The sequence below is a fragment of the Pantherophis guttatus genome, chromosome 10 (genome assembly GCF_059756535.1).
Source record: "Pantherophis guttatus breed Tessera chromosome 10, ASM5975653v1, whole genome shotgun sequence".
NCBI classification, from domain to species: Eukaryota; Metazoa; Chordata; class Lepidosauria; order Squamata; family Colubridae; genus Pantherophis; species Pantherophis guttatus.
The window spans coordinates 18,735,001-18,753,430 of record NC_142072.1 but is presented as its reverse complement, the minus strand read 5'-3'; the positions used below and the strand labels follow the sequence as shown (position 1 = coordinate 18,753,430).

The 18,430-nt window shown below is 41.9% G+C and overlaps 1 protein-coding gene across 1 annotated transcript in view; it reads right to left on the bottom strand.

Moving 5' to 3' along the window:
- Positions 1-18,430, bottom strand: part of RUNX3 (RUNX family transcription factor 3) — a 208,156-nt gene that overhangs the window by 80,493 nt on the left and 109,233 nt on the right. Inside the window, exon 5 of the mRNA XM_034413491.3 lies at positions 9,570-9,674. Within this exon, the coding sequence (XP_034269382.2) occupies positions 9,570-9,674 (105 nt within the window). The remainder of the gene's footprint in view (positions 1-9,569; positions 9,675-18,430) is intronic.

The following is an 18,430-nucleotide window of genomic DNA, read 5'->3' as shown; positions in this document are numbered from 1 at the left end:
TGAGAATGGAGATTTGGCAATATCCTTCCCCCATGAGTGGGGAGGGAATGGGGATTTTGCAGTATCCTTCCCCTGCAGTGAGATGGTAATGGAGATTTTGCAGTATCCTTCCCCTACCATGCCCAAGCCACACCACGCCCTCCAAGCCATGCTCACAGAACTGGTAGTAAGAAAATTTGGATTTCACCCCTGTCCCATTTCATATGGTTTGGAGGGGCACGGTAGGTGCCTTAGTGTTCAACTAAGGGAATGGGCACATACGCTCCAGAATTGAGGCGCTTCATTCTACCCAACTGCTTGGATGCAGAACATCCAAAAGAAATAGAGAGATCACCAAGAGAAGATTTTCCAGCCTCTTCCAGAAATCTTCCACCTTTCATTAAGTCCTTTTTACTATTGATTTGACTGTACCATAAAAAGAAAAGGTTCTCCTAATATCCATTGAAAATTGGCCATCTTGTAATGTAAACATAAATTAGAATGACTCTGTCCTAACAAGTACCAGAAAAGAACCTTCTGTTCTACTCTCATAAGGAGTTGCTTTCCATCCTACAAAACAAGGCACAGAGTAAAATATCTCTGGACCCTCTCTAATGTATTTATGTCTGAAATACAGTGAGGGTTCCAGGCAAGTTCTCGCTAGTACTTCCAGCACTTCTTTCTCTGAAATAGGTGTGTCAAAGGTGTCAGAGAAAGAAGTCCTGGAAGTACTAGTGAGAACTTGCCTGGAACCCTCACTGTATTTCAGACATAAATACATTAGAGAGGGTCCAGAGATATTTTACTAGAAGAGTACTCAAATCCTCTGCTCGAAATAAAATTCCCTACACCACCAGGCTTGAAATTTTAGGCCTGGATAGCCTTGAACTATGCCATCTACGTTCCGACCTAAGCTTACTTCATAAGATTATTTATCAAAACATCCTACTTATAAATGAGTACTTTAATTTCAACCGTAATAACACAAGGGCTATTGATAGAGCCAAACTCAATGTAATTCGCTCTAATTTTGATTGTAGGAAAGATGACTTCTACAATAGAGTAGTAAATGTCTGGAACGCTCTACCTGATCCTGTTGTTAGTCTCTCTAACCCCCATGCCTTTCACCTTAAACTGTCTACCGTGGACCTTTCATGTTTCTTAAGAGGTCCGTAAAGGGGGCGTGCATAAGCGCACCAGCGTGCCTACCAGCCCTATCCTACTATCCCCATTTATATGTACTCATTCTATGTGTTTATGGCTATGTTTTGCTTATTTATTTGTGCCAAAAAAAATTTCATGTGTCCATGTTTATGTCTATACTGTTACTTGTTTCCTTGTACTTGTTGACAAATAAATAAATAAAAATTATTAATTAATTAATTAATTAATTAAAGTTCTAGATCACACATCATAAAGTTGCTGGGATTGAGAAACACTGTCCTAAATGGTCTCCTAAACCTTGATACTTTTGATGCATTCAGTTGCCTCGTTTATTATTTATTTATTATCATATTTCTATGCCGCCCACTCTCCGAGGACTCTGGGCGGCTTACACCAAAGACAGTATACTAAATAGCATATTGCCCCTAACAATCTGGGTCCTCATTTTACCCACCTCGGAAGGATGGAAGGCTGAGTCAACCTTGAGCCAGTGAGATTTGATCCGCTGATCTGCTGAACTAGCAGTCAGCTGAAGTACCTGCAGTACTGCACTCTAACCACTGCGCCACCTCGGTTTGTTAAATTTAAGTAAAGGATTCTGGACATTGAATTCCAAGCTGAACTTCTACAAGTCCTAGAATTTTTATAATAAGTTGGGAAACCATTAAAAACATCATCTAGCTAGGTAACTCCAACAGCTCATAGACCACAAAACCACAGGTCTTTCATGCTCATACTGTTTGATGTCTCTCCATTAGCAGCTTTGGAAGGAAAATCCAGAAATGTTTCTTTCTGCCCATGTAGAATGATTGCTGCTGAGTCACTGGCTCATGTCCTCCTCTGTTGTGACTTCTCTGGAGGCTTTAATAATATCCTCTAGACACCAGTTCTTGGCCTCTCCTGGATGGCCAATAAGTGTGTGCACATCAGCTGGGAACAGGGGTCCCCAAACTTGGCAGCTTTAAGACTTGTGGACTTCAACTCCCAGAATTCTCCAGCCAGCTGGCTGGAGAATTCTGGGAGTTGTAGTCCACAAGTCTTAAAGCTGCCAAGTTTGAAGACCTCTGCCCTAGAATGACATTTAGCTAAATTCATCACTATGAACAACAGATCCAGCTATCATAGAACACTTTACTCAGCTGATCCAACATCAAACAGGAATAGCTTCACTGCAATATGATTGCCACAAGGTTCATTCTACAGTTATCTAACCTCAGGTATATATATTGATGTGTCGCAATTAATACTGGTCGGTGACCACAGGAAAAGGTGACTGATTTTGTTCTTAACCCGGAGGCAGTGTGATCAGTCAGGAAGGGACATGATGGTGTGATCAAATCTTTTGTCTTCAGAGCTTGTGGAAGCTTCATCACTGGAGGCTTTCAAGGGGACATTGGACTGTCATTTGTCAGGGATGGTGTAGTGTCTCCTGCTTGGGCGGGGGGTTGGACTAGATGACTTACAAGGTCCCTTCCTACTCTGTTAATCTATCTATTTATCTACTCTATCTATCTCTGCAAGGTGACACACTAAAAAATATATATGGAGCTCTGATTGCACCATCCATGGTTGTCTTCTTGACTTTTTCAACCATACCGTGAGCACCTCCTGATCTGACAGAACAGTCAGACAACTGGAATTTGCCTAACTTTTGCAACCAACTCATCCATCGGCCTTCAAGGGGTCTTGACTGTTTTTGAGACTAAGGGGTGTTTACAGGCTAGGGTTGAAAAAAATCAAGATGACAGCCCTGATGGTGCAATCAAAATTCGGAAGCACAACACATTTGGAAAAAAAAAAAAAAGAACAGTGGAACTTGATTGTACCATCCATAGCTGTCTTCTTGACTTTTTCAGCCATACCCTGTGAGCACCTCTTGATCTGACAGCAGGGGTGAAATCCAGCAGGTTCTGACAGGTTCTGAAGAACCAGTAGTGGAAATTATGAGTAATTCAGAGAACCGGTAGTGGAAATTTTGAGTAGTTCAGAGAACTGTCAAACACCACCTCTGGCTGGCCCCAGAGTGGGGTGGGAATGGAGATCTTGCAATATCCTTCCCCCAAGAGTGGGGTGAGAATGGAGATCTTGCAGTATCCTTCCTCTGCCGTGCCCACCAAGCCACACCCATGCCCCCCAAGCCACACCCACAGAACTGGTAGTAAAAAAAATTGGATTTCACCATAGTCTGACAGTATATTCAGACAACTGGAGTGAGGATAAAGAAAGATACCGAGGAGATCCAAGGCTGGAAACAAAGAGGCCATTCCCTCTAGTCATTTAGATCAGCCTGATCTTAGCCATCTTGTGGCTGTGGAAGATTAGTGACCCAGCACCACAATGTGGCTGGATGATACCATGAATTCCCACCAAATCTTGCAAGGAAAATGAGAGGAAATGGATAGAGTGAAGGGGAGGGCTATGATGCCATTTAAAAAAAAATGTAAGGAACAAAGGTGATCCTGAAGAATGTTTGACCTACAAAATGGAGGACGTTGATTTAAGTTGGAGAAGGCAAATTCTGATTGAAAGTTGAAAAGAAGTCCAAGTTCAACTGTAGAAGTGAGGACTAAAAGAGAGGGCGATCTTCTGTTCCCTGGGCATGTTCAGTAGGAATGTGGACTGTGATCTATCAGGGATCCTTGAATTTGGATTCCTGCATTGGGAAGAAGGATGAACTAGATCAGGAGTCTCCAACCTTGGCAACTTTAAGACTTGTGGACTTCAACTCCCAGAGTTCCTCAGCCAGCTTTGCTTCCAGCAGCTCAACACGAGTATCTGCGTAAGAAGATGTGCCTTATTTGATGATGTACCTGATATTCGCTCAACTGGCAAAAGAAGGGGATTGTCATGTGTTCTTTTTATTTACCAGCTGAGCTCTCATTTCTGGACTATCAGACTTTCCGTAGCTTGCCAGGAATCCTTATCAGTAAGCTTACACTCTCAGTTCGAACTGTTGGTGAATAGGTATTTGTGTAGTCCTCAGGATAACGTTGAGTGAAACCCTGAGCTACAAGTCTGGCCTTATACAATGACTCACCATTCGGCTTCTTCTGATTCTGTAGACCCATCGAGTGCCAATGACCTTTTTGTTTGCTGGAGGTTTTGCAGGTGTAAACACTTTAAGTTTCTTTAGACCGTTATTCAGCTTTGCTGGCTGAGGAACTCTGGGAGTTGAAGTCCACAAGTCTTAAAGTTGCCAAGGTTGGAGACCCCTGAGCTCGATGGTCCCAAGTGTCCCCTTCCATTACATCTGATGTCATGAAAAATACACTTTTTTCAAATACCAAGTTGAGTTTGCCTGAAAACAGCAATTCAAGGAATCAAACACAGGAACTTCGGGAGTGATTTACACGCATGTGTGAATCTGGCTCATTGCTGCAACCATGGAAGCTTCTCAATTTCTTTTTTGTCTGGGTGTGGTTGCTGCCGCCTCCCCAAAGCCCTGTTCTAGAGCCAATTGCTAAATTTCAGTCTGTAGAGAGACACGAAAGATGAGGGAGGGAAAAAAAAATCTGGCATATAAACATACAGATAATTCGCCCACAAGTTTAAACTGCCAGAAACTTGTCAAATTAGAACTGGCAAATCTCACATCCAGCATCTAATCAGCCTATCACAGAAATCTTTAATTTCCGTCCTCTGTTGAAATGCAGAAGAGGAGTTGAGGATGATTCATTACACAAGCTGGCCCTTCATTTATAATTATGCTAAGTGCACTTACTCAGGGGCGGCTGTGAACTCCAAAGGCAGATGTAGGGTAGGTCAATGGCCTTTAAAAGATGGCCAAAACAGGCCTTCCCTGATACTCAGCCTCTGGAAAGGGCCCTGGGCCTTAGCTGAGTTCTGCATGACCACCCTTGGTTGAGTTTACACAACATGCTAAATCCTTAACTTGGGAACGTACACCTCCCCACTCCATTTTCCTAGGTAAGAATGGCCAAGGGAGGAGAAAGCAACAGAAATTTCACTCTGGAAGTGAAATGAACAAGGGAAAGGGAAGGGAAGGGAAGGGAAGGGAAGAGAAGGGAAGGGAAGGGAAGGGAAGGGAAGGGAAGGAAAGGAAAGGAAAGGAAAGGAAAGGAAAGGAAAGGAAAGGAAAGGAAAGGAAAGGAAAGGAAAGGAAAGGAAAGGAAAGGAAAGGAAAGGAAAGGAAAGGGCAAATGAAAGAAAGAAAAAGAGAGAGGGCAAATGAAAGCGAGAGAGAGAGAGAAAGGGCAAATGAAAGAAAGAAAGAAACGAGCAAATGAATGAAAGAAAAAAGCAAATGAATGAAAGAAAGCAAACGAATGAAAGAAAGCAAACGAATGAAAGAAAGCAAGCAAGCAAATGAATGAAAGAAAGAGCAAATGAATGAAAAAGAAAGCAAATGAATGAAAGAAAGCAAATGAAAGAAAAAGAAAGAAAGAAAATGAAAGAAAGAGAAAGAGAAAGAAAGAAAGAAAGAAAGAAAGAAAGAAAGAAAGAAAGAAAGAAAGAAAGAAAAAGATCAAATGAAAGAAAGAAAATAAATGTGACCTGAAAAGTAAAAAACAATAATGTTTACCTGATTTCTGAAGAGGCCAGATGTGAGAGCTGGCAGAAGCCAATTTTCATTGTTTAAGGGCTCCAAACCAACGTCTTGCACTACCAATCCCATCAACCATCGCCATGCTACCTGGGGCTGATGCGGATTCCTCAATCAATTGAGGGAACGATTGCACGTATTTAAGCTATCCTGCTTTTAGCTCTTTAACTTTGCAAACTTGGCTCATTTTGCAAGCTCTGGGGTCCTCATCTCCCTGGTAGCCACATACAACATCCCTGCCTCTGTGGCAGAACTCTAACCATGGAACTCTCTGCCTCATGACAATAATTTCCTTTTGGGTGAGTGAGTGTATGCGCTGCTGGTAGCTGAAAATATTTTTTTTCCCCAACAACCTTTGCTTCCATGATTTCACTAAACTTATTAAAGTTTGGGTTTTTCCTTTGGCTGCTTAGCTGATGTTCCTAGAGAGGTTTTGTGATACATGGCAAGTTCGAATCCAAGTAAGGGTATGGCTAGCTGATGAGAGCTAAATAGCTTGAAATAGATCTATACTAGTCTCCCTTTATTTCTTTATCAGAAAATATAAATTTGGTATAAAATGGTTTGTTGCGAATGTGACTGCTTGAAGGCTCCTGGCTTTCAGTTTGAGCCAGGGGAGAGATTAAGTGTTTTTCTATTGAGGCACCTGGTCTACCCCAGCATGTGGGAGGGAGCATACTGCATCCCTTTCGCCTTTCAGCTCCAGTCCAGGAGCCCTCAAGCAGTCGCACTGACGACAAACCATTTTATACCAAATTTATATTTCGCTGATAATGGGAATGGGGAATTTTGCAGTATCCTTCCCTCAGGAGTGGGGAGGGAATGGGGATTTTGCAGCATCCTTCCCCTGCAACACCCACCAAGCCACGCCCACCAAGCCACACCATGCCCACCAAGCCACGCCCACAGAACCGGTAGTAAAAAATTTGGATTTCACCACTGATTGTGAGTCAGAGAAGGTGCTACAGGGCTCCTGTTTAGCCTGGTTCCGGAGCCCGATCGGTAGACTTAACAATTTGCTTAATCAAAATTTAACCAAAGGATTAGCACAGCTCTTTAAACCACAGGAAAACTAACCAAGATTCACTCTAGTCTAGCCCACGTTTTATCTGCAGCTGCAATGTTACTAACTGACCTGATTAAGTACGTTGGGTGAATAGAGAGTGACAGAACATTTTAAAATATATTTTCAAAAAATATAATATTCTTTTCTACTCCAGAACAAGTTAAATTAATACATTTTCAGCCTTCCCTCACAAAGTGGTGTTTAATGGCAAGAAGAGCATTGGGAAAATGGAAGCACTTTTTTAAAAATTGCAAACATGAGTTAACTGAGTTTTAAATGTGAACCTTCACAGCTCCAAGAGCATTTAAGAGGGAGTCAAGCTATTCTCCAAAGCACCTGAAGGCAGGACAAGAAACAATGGATGGAAACTAATTGAGGAGAGAAGCCACCTAGAACTAAGGAGAAATTTCCTGACAGTGAGAGCAATTAATCGTTGGAACAGCTTGCCTTCAGAAGTTGTGGTGCTCCAACACTGGAGGTTTTTAAGAAGACACTGGACAGACATTTGTGTGAAATGGTATAGGGCAGTGATGGCTAACCTTTTTGCCATCGCATGCCAAAAGTCGGGGGAGTGCGGGGTGGTTACGCGCGCGCATGCCCACACTCATATGCGACCCCCCCGTGCTCCCCCGCATTTGGCACATGATGGCACGGTGGGCCCGGTAGGCCCGTTTTTTGCCCTTCCCAAGCTCCAGAGCCTTTCTAGGACTCTGGGGAGGGTGAAAACAGCTTTCCCCATCCCTCCAGAGGCCCTCTAGAGGCCGGAAATGGCCCGTTTGCCAACTTCCAGTGGATCTGGAAGGCCCGAAAATCAGCTGGTGAAGCTGAGCTCACGTGCCCACTGATATGGCTCCACGTGCCACCTGTGGCACACGTGCCATAGGTTCGCCATCATGGGTATAGGGTTTCCTGCCTGACTAGAAGACCTCCAAAGTTCCTTCCAACACTGCTATTCTGTTGTTGTTCTGTTGAGATGCAACATTCAAGAGTGACATTATATGGATTACAAGTTTAAAGTCATTGATTTTATTTATATAAGGGATTTTTTTTAAATTTTTTTTTAGCAGGGTGGGCAGAAGAATAAAGATATTAAGAATTGTTATTTTGTAGGAAAGTGGGTGGAGACAGGCTAGTTTATTGACTGTTTGGTTTAAGAAAAGGGATGTCTAAGAGATATATTTATGGGAGTGGAGGAAATGGATAGACTATGAGTTGAATAAATGTTAAATTAGGATTTATTATATAGTTTTATAGTGGAAGGCTGCTTTGAAATGTTATATTAATATACACTAAAGATTAAATATTAAATTAGGATTTATTATATAGTTTTAAAGTGGAAGGTTGTTTTGAAATGTTATATTAATATACATAAAAGGTTTGATTTAAGAGATAAGTATGGGGGAGGAGAAAAAGGGCAGATTATTGCTAAAGTTATAATAATATTACTATGCTAAATCAGAAGTTATTACACAATGTTACAGTAGAATGTTATTTTGAAATGTTTAGTAAAAGGGGGATATAATAATATTATTAGAAAGAAAGGGTCAGTATTTGGGGGATGGAGTAAGGGGATGGTAAAGTATTATATAATCTGTTATGAATTTGGATTTTATTTTGAGGAAGTCACAGGGGAAAGGGTGGTGAGGGGGGGTTAGGGAGGAGGGGGGGAGAAAAAAGGGGGAAAATCTGTATTTGAAAAACTTTTTCAATAAAAAAAAAGAAGAAAGAGTGAGTTGCCTTTTGGAAAAAGGCACACAAGTCATGCTTTGGGGGAACTCCAAAACAGCAATACACAACATAGGTCATGACCAGAATGTCCTATTTTTTTCCCTAGATAAGGGGCAGCTTTCTTGGGACCACCTGCCTCTCAAGCCATGCTAAATTCATTTCAGGGCTCCCCTGATCATTTCTGTGAGATTCACAATTCTGCACTGATATTCTAGATAACACAATTGTGTACTGATGCTCTGGATACGGGATTCAGAAGTCCTGGATACGGGATTAAGCCTTCATCCTGCCAAACCTGGTTTAAAACTACCTATCTGCATCAAGGCATACCCATAAGTCATCATACAGATAGTCCTCAATTTACAACCATTCGTTTAGTGACCATTCAAATTTACAACAGCACTGAAAAAAGTGACTGACAACCTGTCCTCACACTTATAACAACCCCACAATTGTGCAATCAAAATTTGCGTGCTTGGCAACCAGCATATACTTATGATAACTGCAGCATCCTGGGGTCACATGATTGCCATTTGTGACCTTCCCAGTCGGTTTCCAACAAACAAAATCAATGGGGGAAAGATAAATTCACTTAATGAATACATGATTCGCTTAACAAATACAGTGATTGACTTAACAGCCAGGCCAAAAAAAAAGATCATAAAATCTTTTTTGAAGATTTGAACAACCAGCTTGCTTAGCAATGAAAATTCTGACCTTAGTTGTGGTCATAAGTCCAAGACTACCTGTACTTCTTTTCCTCTCCCATCCTACATTCTGCTGCATCCCAAACAAATCCCAACCACTGAACTGGGTACATCCCACCCAATTCAGTGATTCCCACCGGCCACCCTGGTTGCATTTCTTCCCCCAGCAGGACCCTCCATTGGGGATTATGATGGTGGTGGTCTCAGAAATACCCACAACAAGAAGCACGTTTCAACATTTCAGCAATGACATCTGTCAATGACATCTACTTAATGCAATTCGGCCACCAAGAGGATGGACGCAGAGAGTGAACACGAGAATAGACACCAATTTCCTTTCTGAAAATAAGAATTCACTTACTTCTTGGTTCCCGGGGCCCATCGACGGTCACTTTAATGGCCCGGTGATATGTAGCAACCTGAGTAGGGTTGGTGAAGACTGTGATGGTCAGCGTAAAGCTTTTTCCTTTAAAAGAAATAGCAAAGAGAGGAAATCAGAGGGGGGGAAAAGCTGCATGAATTCAGGAACTGATGGTATCCTCTTTAGTAAAGTACGAAGTTCTATTTTTTTAACAAAAAAACCTATAACCAAATAGGATAGACTAACAAAATTCCTGTTCTGCATTATCCGTGTTGCATCTCCAAGCTGGTCTGAAATTGAGACCTTCTTGTTGACCATTTTGATTCTCAAGATGACATCTCAAAGGACACAATATCAATCACATGTGTTCCTATAAATCTTACAATAAGCTCAACATTGAACAATGCTACTTCAACTGTATGTATTGAGGTATTTGCTAACCTTGTGTACACATGAACATTCACATAACGTTCTTATTTTTGGGGTGGGGGGGTGGGCAGGAATGACTTTGATCAGTCTTGACGCCCAGTGACTGCCTGGACAAGTCCCTGCAGTTTTGTTGGCAGGACTCTTTAAAGTGATTCTGCCTTGCCTGTTCTTCCTAGGCCTGAGAGGGAAGGACTGGCCCAGCTGACTTTGGATCTAAGGAAAAACTAAAGGTAAAGGTTCCCCTCGCACATACATGCTAGTCGTTCCTGACTCTAGGGGATGGTGCTCATCTCCGTTTCAAAGCCGAAGAGCCAGCGCTGTCCAAAGAGGTCTCCGTGGTCACGTGGCCGGCATGACTCAATGCCAAAGGCACATGGAACGCTGTTACCTTCCCACCAAAGTGGTCCCTATTTTTCTACTTGCATTTTTTACGTGCTTTCGAACTGCTAGGTTGGCAGAAGCTGGGACAAGTAATGGGAGCTCACCCCATTACGCAGCAGTAGGGATTCGAACTACCGACTTTTCGATCAACAAGCTCAGCATCTTAGCCACTGAGCCATCGCGTCCCTTAAGGAAAGACTAGAACTCACCATCTCCTGGTTATTAGTCTGGTACCTTTAATCACTACACCAAACTGACTCTCAGCATTGTTAAATGTTGTACACATAGTCCTCGAATTTCAACCACAATTAAGCCCAATGTTTCTGTTGCTAAGCGAGATGGTTGTTAGGTGAATTTTGCCCCATTTTATGACTTTTCTTGTCACAGTTGTTAAGTGAATCACTGCAGTTGTTAAGTTAGTAACACGGCGATTAAGTGAATCTTGCTTCCCCCGTTGACTTTGCTTGTCAGGTCACCAAAAGTAAACATGTGACGCCCAGGACACTGCAAACGTCATAAATACAAGTCAGTTGCGAAGTGTCCGACTTTTGATCATGTGACCATGGGGATGATGCAACAGTCATCAGTGTGAAAGTCATTTTTTTCACTGCCGTTGTAACTTTGAACAGTCACTAAATGAACTGTTGTGAGTTGAGGACTACCTGTGTCTGGATTGAATCTGGTGCTTCACTGTTCCAAAATATAATATTATATAGGAAGTCCACTTTTCAATGTATGATTAAGCCAGTGGTGAAATCTGAACCAGTTTGCTACCGGTTCGCTGGCCGTGCATGCACCATGCGTGCCAAGCGTGCGATATGCACATTTATCCGCACCAAACACACGCTGTGCGTGCATGCGCAGTGTGCACCAAACACTCGCTGCATGTTTAAAAAGCTACTGGTTCAGTCAAACTGGTAGTTAGCTACCAGTTCGGGCAAACCAGTAGTTTAAAAAAGCTACGATCCGACGATCACCTGTGCCACGTGGTTTAGCTTCGCTAGAAAGCAGGATTTCCTGCTTTCTAGCGAAGCTAAACTGCATGCCACAGCTGATCCCCCCCTCGCTGTTCTACGTGTACTGCACGTACTGCGCCAAAAGGAGCCTTGGGAAGGTAAGCAGAACAGCGAGGAGGTGGATCAGCTGTGGCACGCAGTTTAGCTTCACTAGAAAGTAGGAAATCCTGCTTTCTAGCAAAGCTAAACTGCGCGGCACAGCTGATCGTCGGATCATAGCGTTTTTTAACTACCAATTCGACTGAATTGGTAGCTTTTTTTTACTATCAGGTCGCCCAAACCGGTAGTTTTTATCACTACCGGTTTGCGTGAACCAGTGCAGTTTCCCATGTGCCGAGTTCTCAAAAATCATTATTGAGATGAGAGCTACTTTGGTCTAGTAGTTGTTAAGGCATCAGGCTAGAAAGCAAGAGACCGTGAGTTCAAGTCCTGCCTACGCCATGAAAGTCAACTGAGAGAGTTAACCACTCTCTCTCTCTCAGCCCAACCCACCTCACAGAGTTGTTGTTGTGGGGAAAATAGGAGGAGGAAGTTTGTTTTGGATATGTTCATTGCCTTCAGTTATGTGTAAAAATAATAAAGGCAAGATACAAATAAAAAATATATTTTAATAGAGAAGAGTTAATATTTTCCCATTTGAACCACTCAATAAAAAGGTGCTGTAAATAGATGAATAGCCATCTCATTACCCTGTTTCCCTGAAAATAAGACATCCCCTGATAATAAGCCCAATCGGGCTTTTGAGCGCATGCGCTAAAATAAGCCCCTCCCCGGAAATAAGCCCTCCCCAAAAATATTTAATCGCATGCACAGCCGGTCCCCGCCATTTCCTCTGGTTAGGATTAGGGAGACAGAGCTGGAAATCAGGTAAGATGGCAAGAGGAGCCCCGTCTTGCTCCACACACCCCAAAATAATACGACCTCCCCGAAAATAAGGCCAAGCGCTTATTTCAGGGTTCAAAAAAATATAAGACAGGGTCTTATTTTCGGGGAAACACAGTATCTTTTGATAAAATATTACTTTTAACATAGCCAAGCAATAACTCCATTAAATTCAGGGTTAACATGTGTCTGCTTATCCTTTCAGTTTTACTAGTAATAATAATGTTCCAATCAACATTTCTCTCATATTTACTAAAATGAAATGTATCTTTCCCACAAGAATCAACATTTCAACATTTATTTTTTAGCCCCAAATGTAATTCTACCTCTCTGTCTGTCTACATGTCAATTTGTCCTTATAATTTGCTCCACAGCAAATTATTTTGGATAGTATTCAACAACAAATACAAGCAAAAATGAATAAACTCCAACCATATCACATTAAACAAGAGCCTTGGTAGTACAGTGGTCTAAAGCACCCTGTTATTAAGAATAGCTGCCTGCAATTACTGCAGGTTCAAATCTCGCCAAGGCTCAAGGTTGACTCAGCCTTCCATCCTTTCTAAGGTAGGTAAATTGAGGACCCAGTTGTGGGGGCAATAAGCTGACTTTGTATAAATATACAAAAGGATGAAGGCTATTGCTTAGTGCATTGTAAGCCGCCCTGAGTCTCCGGAGAAGGGCGGCATATAAATCAAATTAAAAAAAAAAATCCATCACTAGAAAGAAAAACAACCCCAAGAATCCATCACCTGTGATTTTCTACACAACACCACTAAATTTTATCGCAAATTTTTTAAAAGTAATAACATTTCTTTGATTTGTGCAATAAATGTTTTCTAAATCTAAGTTAAAACTCTATGCAAACCCCAATACAAATGTGTTGCCATTTCATTTGTCAGGATATATTTTGGTGATTCTAAATTATCCATCAAATTGTAAAACTGACTCAGTTTTTCTTCCATCCATTGTTAGACAGACAATACTGTTTCAAATTTTGTGTGTTTCTTAGATGAAACGTGTTTCCCTAAAATATATATTAGCTGAGTTTAATTTGAATCATGGTATAAATTAGATTGCCAGTATCTCTTATCTCCAAGTAATTCTGTGCAGGGTTTTTAAAATTTTATTTTGCTTTGCTTTGCTTTTTGCTTTTTGCTTTTTACTTTTTACTTTTTACTTTTTACTATACTTTACTTTTCTTTACACTTTACTTTATTTTACTTTACACTTTACTTTACACTTTACTTTTCTTTACACTTTTCTTTACACTTTACTTTACTTTATACTTTACTTTACACCAGCCAACCCCCTTTCTTTTGATCTTGATTTTTCATTTCTTCCTGTTCTAGTATATGACAGTTAGAGAAATCTGTTTCAGGTCAAAGAAAACATCATATTTATTTCATCATTTTCAAAATCAATGCTTGAGGATTTTATTTAACAAATATGAGCTAGTATTGAGGAATGTTTTCATTACATTAGAGGAGCCAGAGATTTTCCCAACTGAATAAAACATGAATATAAGTTATGCTCATAATACTTCTTTTTATGTATGGAAAAGTTCCTGTTTTTATAGAATTGTCTAAAGTTTATCTGCAAATCTTTCTTTTTCTTCCACCCCACAAGAATGTGGCTGTTTCTTTTGGCTCATTAATTATAATAATAGATGAGGATACCTTAAAATAAATGAGTAGGGCATTCTTTGCAGTCGCTATTTCCTCATCTAGGAAATGTTTTGATTGAAAGGGCATTCATTCCAAACTTATGCTCTACTACAGTGTTTTTTAACCTGGACTGGGTTCTAAGGTGTGGACTTCAACTCCCAGAATTCCCCAGCCAGCTTGCTAGTTGAGGGAATTCTGGGAGTTGAAGTCCATACCCCCAGAAACCAGTCCTGATTGAGAAATACTGCTACATCACTTTCCTGGGCGACCCCTCCATGTCTGACAGGGAGTTCAGCAAATTCCAGATGCCTGACTCATCTTCCGAGATGGTTTTCATTTCTGTGGCTTTGTGGTTTCCAGGTGTACACATAGCTCTTTCTTGAACGTTCAAACTGCAAATGTGAGGAAAGTGCCCCGGAGTCATCGGGAAACCTTCTCTACCTTCAGAACAAGGAGAGCTCTGATGAATCTGAAGGCAACTGAGTTCCTACAACCCTGTCTTCAAACCACATAATCACGGCCTCCTTTGCTGAATAGATACTCAGCCACTGCCGGTTGGAGGTGGAGTTATAGCCAAGCTGGCTGACAGACCAGGGATTGTGGTCAAACAGAAGAAATTGATAATGAGACTGGTTAGTTTTGAGCCGCGGTGGCGCAGTGGTTAGAGTGCAGTACTGCAGGCTACTTCTACTGACTGCCGTCTGCCTGCAATTTGGCAGTACGAATCTCACCAGGCTCAAGGTCGACTCAGCTTTCTATCCTTCTGAGATCGGTAAAATGAGGACCCAGATTATTGGGGGGGGCAATAGGCTGACTCTGTAAACTGCTTAGAGAGGGCTGTGAAGCGGTATAAAAGTCTACATGCTATAGCTATTGCTATTTGCCAGCATCTCAGATCATGAATAAAACTGAGGCCACTTTTATCTTAGCATATGAAGAACAGTTGCAGGAATTGGATGTGGCTCAGTGGTGGGTTGCCCCTGGTTCGGACCGGTTCTATAGAACCGGTAGTAAAACCGGCAGGAGGCTCCGCCCACTGACCCCGACATTATCAGGAAGCTACTGCGCATGTGCATAAGCTTCTGCACATGCGCAGAAGCGCACATGCGTGAGCGAAGGAAGTGCACACACATGGTTGCAAACCAATAGTAAAGGTAAGTAGAACACACCCCTGATGTGGCTAGTCTAGGGGGGGAAAGTCCTAGGAGTGACATCAGGGGTGGATTCTAAATTTTTTTACTACCGGTTCTGTGGGCGTGGCTTATTTTGTGGGTGTGGCTTGGAGGTCATGTGACTAGGTGGGCGTGGCTAGCTGGTCAGAGTCATTTCTGGAAGGTTCTCACACTTACAACCAGTCCTCGCATTTACAACCCGACTCATTTGTTTGCTTTTAACACTGATCAGCTGTAGGACGGCCCTTTGAAGCCCCGCGGCAAGAGTTTAAACAGTTTTTTTCCCTCTAGTCATCAGCTGGGACTCAGGAGGCAGCAATAGATTGGGGATGGGACCAAATAAAAGGTAAGAATAACGTGGGGGGTGGGTGGGGGGAGAACTGGTTTGGTGACGTCATATCATCACCGCTACCGCCTCAGCCGAACCAGACCAAACCGGGAGGAACCCACCACTGGGTGACATGATAGCAGTGTTCCAGTGTTTGTCACCTAGAAGAGGGGGTCTGATTTTACTACCTTTTGTCATGGCTGTTAAGTGAATCATTGCAGTTATTAAGAGGATCATGGGGTCGTTAAGTGAATCTAGCTTCCCCCTTTGACTTTGCTTCTTGGAAGTGGCTGGGAAGGTCACAAATGATTATCACATGATCCCGGGATGTTGAAACCATCGTAAACACATGCCAGTTGCCAAATGCACAAATTTTGCTCATGTGACTGTGGAGATGCTGCAACAGTTGTAAGTGTGAAGGTTGGTCATAAAGTCACATTTTTATTACCATTGTTATCTTCCAGGAGCCATTCTAGTGGTTAGAATGCAGTATTGCAGACAAACTCTGCCCACAACCTGGAGTTTGATCCTGACCGGCTCAAGGTTGACTCAGCCTTTCATCCTTCCACAGTCGGTTAAAATGTGGACCCAGATTGTTGGGGGCAATAGGCTGACATTTGTAAACCACTCAGAGTGCTGTAAAGCACTATGAAGCAGTATATAAGTTTAAGTGCTATCGCTATTGCTAAATGAAGGGTGGTCAGGTGAGGACTACCTGCGTTAGTATCTTCCTAGGGTTGAGTTTCATGTACCGCCATAGTTCTCAGCAGTGGTGGGTTCCAGGATAAAAGGATCATAACTACAGTAGTGGCCAAAATTGTGGAAACCTTTTGGGAAAAGTCTATTTTTGAGGTTTGATGGCTAGTAATACCACTTTTTTTTTTTTTTTGAGTTTCAAGATAATCCTATTCCACTGCTGGAATGGCCTGGGAGTAGCCCAGACCTTAACCCAATTGAAAATCTATGGAGCCAACTAAAGAAACTTGTTGGTCAGAAGCCACCCAGCAATAAAACCCAGTTAATAGAAGCAGTCATTCAATCTTGGTTTCACATTATAACAGCTGTAGAACTAAAAGACTTGGTTCACTCCAAGGCCATAATTCATGCTAAAGGTTATCCAACTAAATATTAACTGACATGGGGATAATTTTTGTATATCTCGTTTTTTTCTACGTGTTTCACATTTCTTCTTTATACTGTTTACTTAAACTGTATACTTTATACTGTATACTGTATATTTTATACTGTAACTGCTATTCTAATAGCAAATCCTTCATAAAAGTTGCTGCATTACATTCTTGATTAAATTATCTTTCCATTGATATATAATTTTATGGTACTACTACAACAAAAAAAAAGTGGTGTTATTAGCTAGCTTTAGAAAATACATACAGGTCTCCACAATTTCGGCCACTCCTGTAGAAGAAGAGAAGGTTTCAAATCTCAGTCCAGGATCTGACTTTGGCATGGAAGGAGTTAATTAACAGAAGGATGGATGCATTCAAATAGGCAGCTCATGCAGCCCCATTTCCAATCCAAAATATTCCATCCAGAAGGGGGAGAAAAAAAACGTCAATCATTACCAATTCTGCTAAAAAAAAAACAAAAAAAAACTGTCCTATGTATGAAAATATTTTAATGAGCTTTATAGAGGCTTGATCAAAAGCTTGCCTGCAACAGAAGACACCCCACCCCTGCCACTTTTCTAAGCTTGGTGGAAGTCAAAGAGAGAAGAAATGAAATCAAAGGAGTCAAAAACTACTGTAATTTCTCAGCCCAGACACGGAGACCCGAGCTGGGGTGGGGTAGGGGGCTCCTAATGAATTCAAGAGTCAAGTTCGGATGGAGCTGGGTTCACATTCGGAACACTGTGAAAAAGCAGATGGAAAAAAAAAGAAGGGGGAGGAGGAGGAGGGAGGAGACTTAAGCAAATAATTGAGTACAGAAATGAAAGCTTAATTCATAAAAGCAAAACATTTTCCATTCATCAACCTGCAAGCAGTTAAATGCAGGCGGGGGGGGGGCAGCAAAAAGACCGCCTGCCATTTGGGGAAAAAATCCAGCAGGGAAACGGAAATGCAGAAAAGAATGTAAACTGGTTGGGTTTCACAGAGCGCAACAAGTAAACAGTTATTCTATGCAAATCGTTTGTAAGATCATTTGCCGAAAAAGCCCCAGAAATCTTTTTTTTTTTTTCACAATTCCTGTATGAGGGATTCGACATTTGGGGGATGCGGGGCGGGGGGGGGGGGAGAAGGCCAGCAGGCCACCAAGGGATCTGGAGGGCCTGGCCACATTTTGCAGAAAGAATGCATGCCAAAGACAGTGGTTAGGTTGCAGAGAAGATGGAATTAAAGTCACCCTAAGAACATCTTATTTATTTATTTATTTATTGGTTCGATTTATATGCCACCCTTTTCCAGAGACTCAGGGCGGTTTACAATGCATTAAGCAATAGCCTTCATACTTTTGTATATACCTGCTTAGTAGGGCTTTCGCCACCACCCAAGCGGTGTTCTTTTTAATACAAAGTCAGCTTATTGCCCCCACAATCCGGGTCCTCATTTTACCTACCTCGGAAGGATGGAAGGCTGAGTCAACCTTGAGCCTGGTGAGATTTGAACTCGCAGTAATTGCAGGCAGCTGGTGTTACTTAACAGTGCTTTTGTCTGCTGCGCCACCAAGGCTCATTTTGATCCAATGATTGTTGTTTTTATTCACTGATCATTCGATAGTGTCTACGTGTCAGGGTTGACCTCGTGTGTGTGTGTGTCTGTGTGTCTGTGCGTGCGTACACCAAAAGTCAAGATGATAGCTGCAAAAGTGGAATTGAAACTCCATGTTCAACTGTAAAACACACATACACAAACACAACGGGTGAGTTTCGTCAGAAAAAAAATATTGTAGCATAGGATTGAACTGTGGAATCCTTGGTGGTCTCTGAGCTTGGAGGTTTTCTTGCAAATGTTTCATTACCAAACTAGGT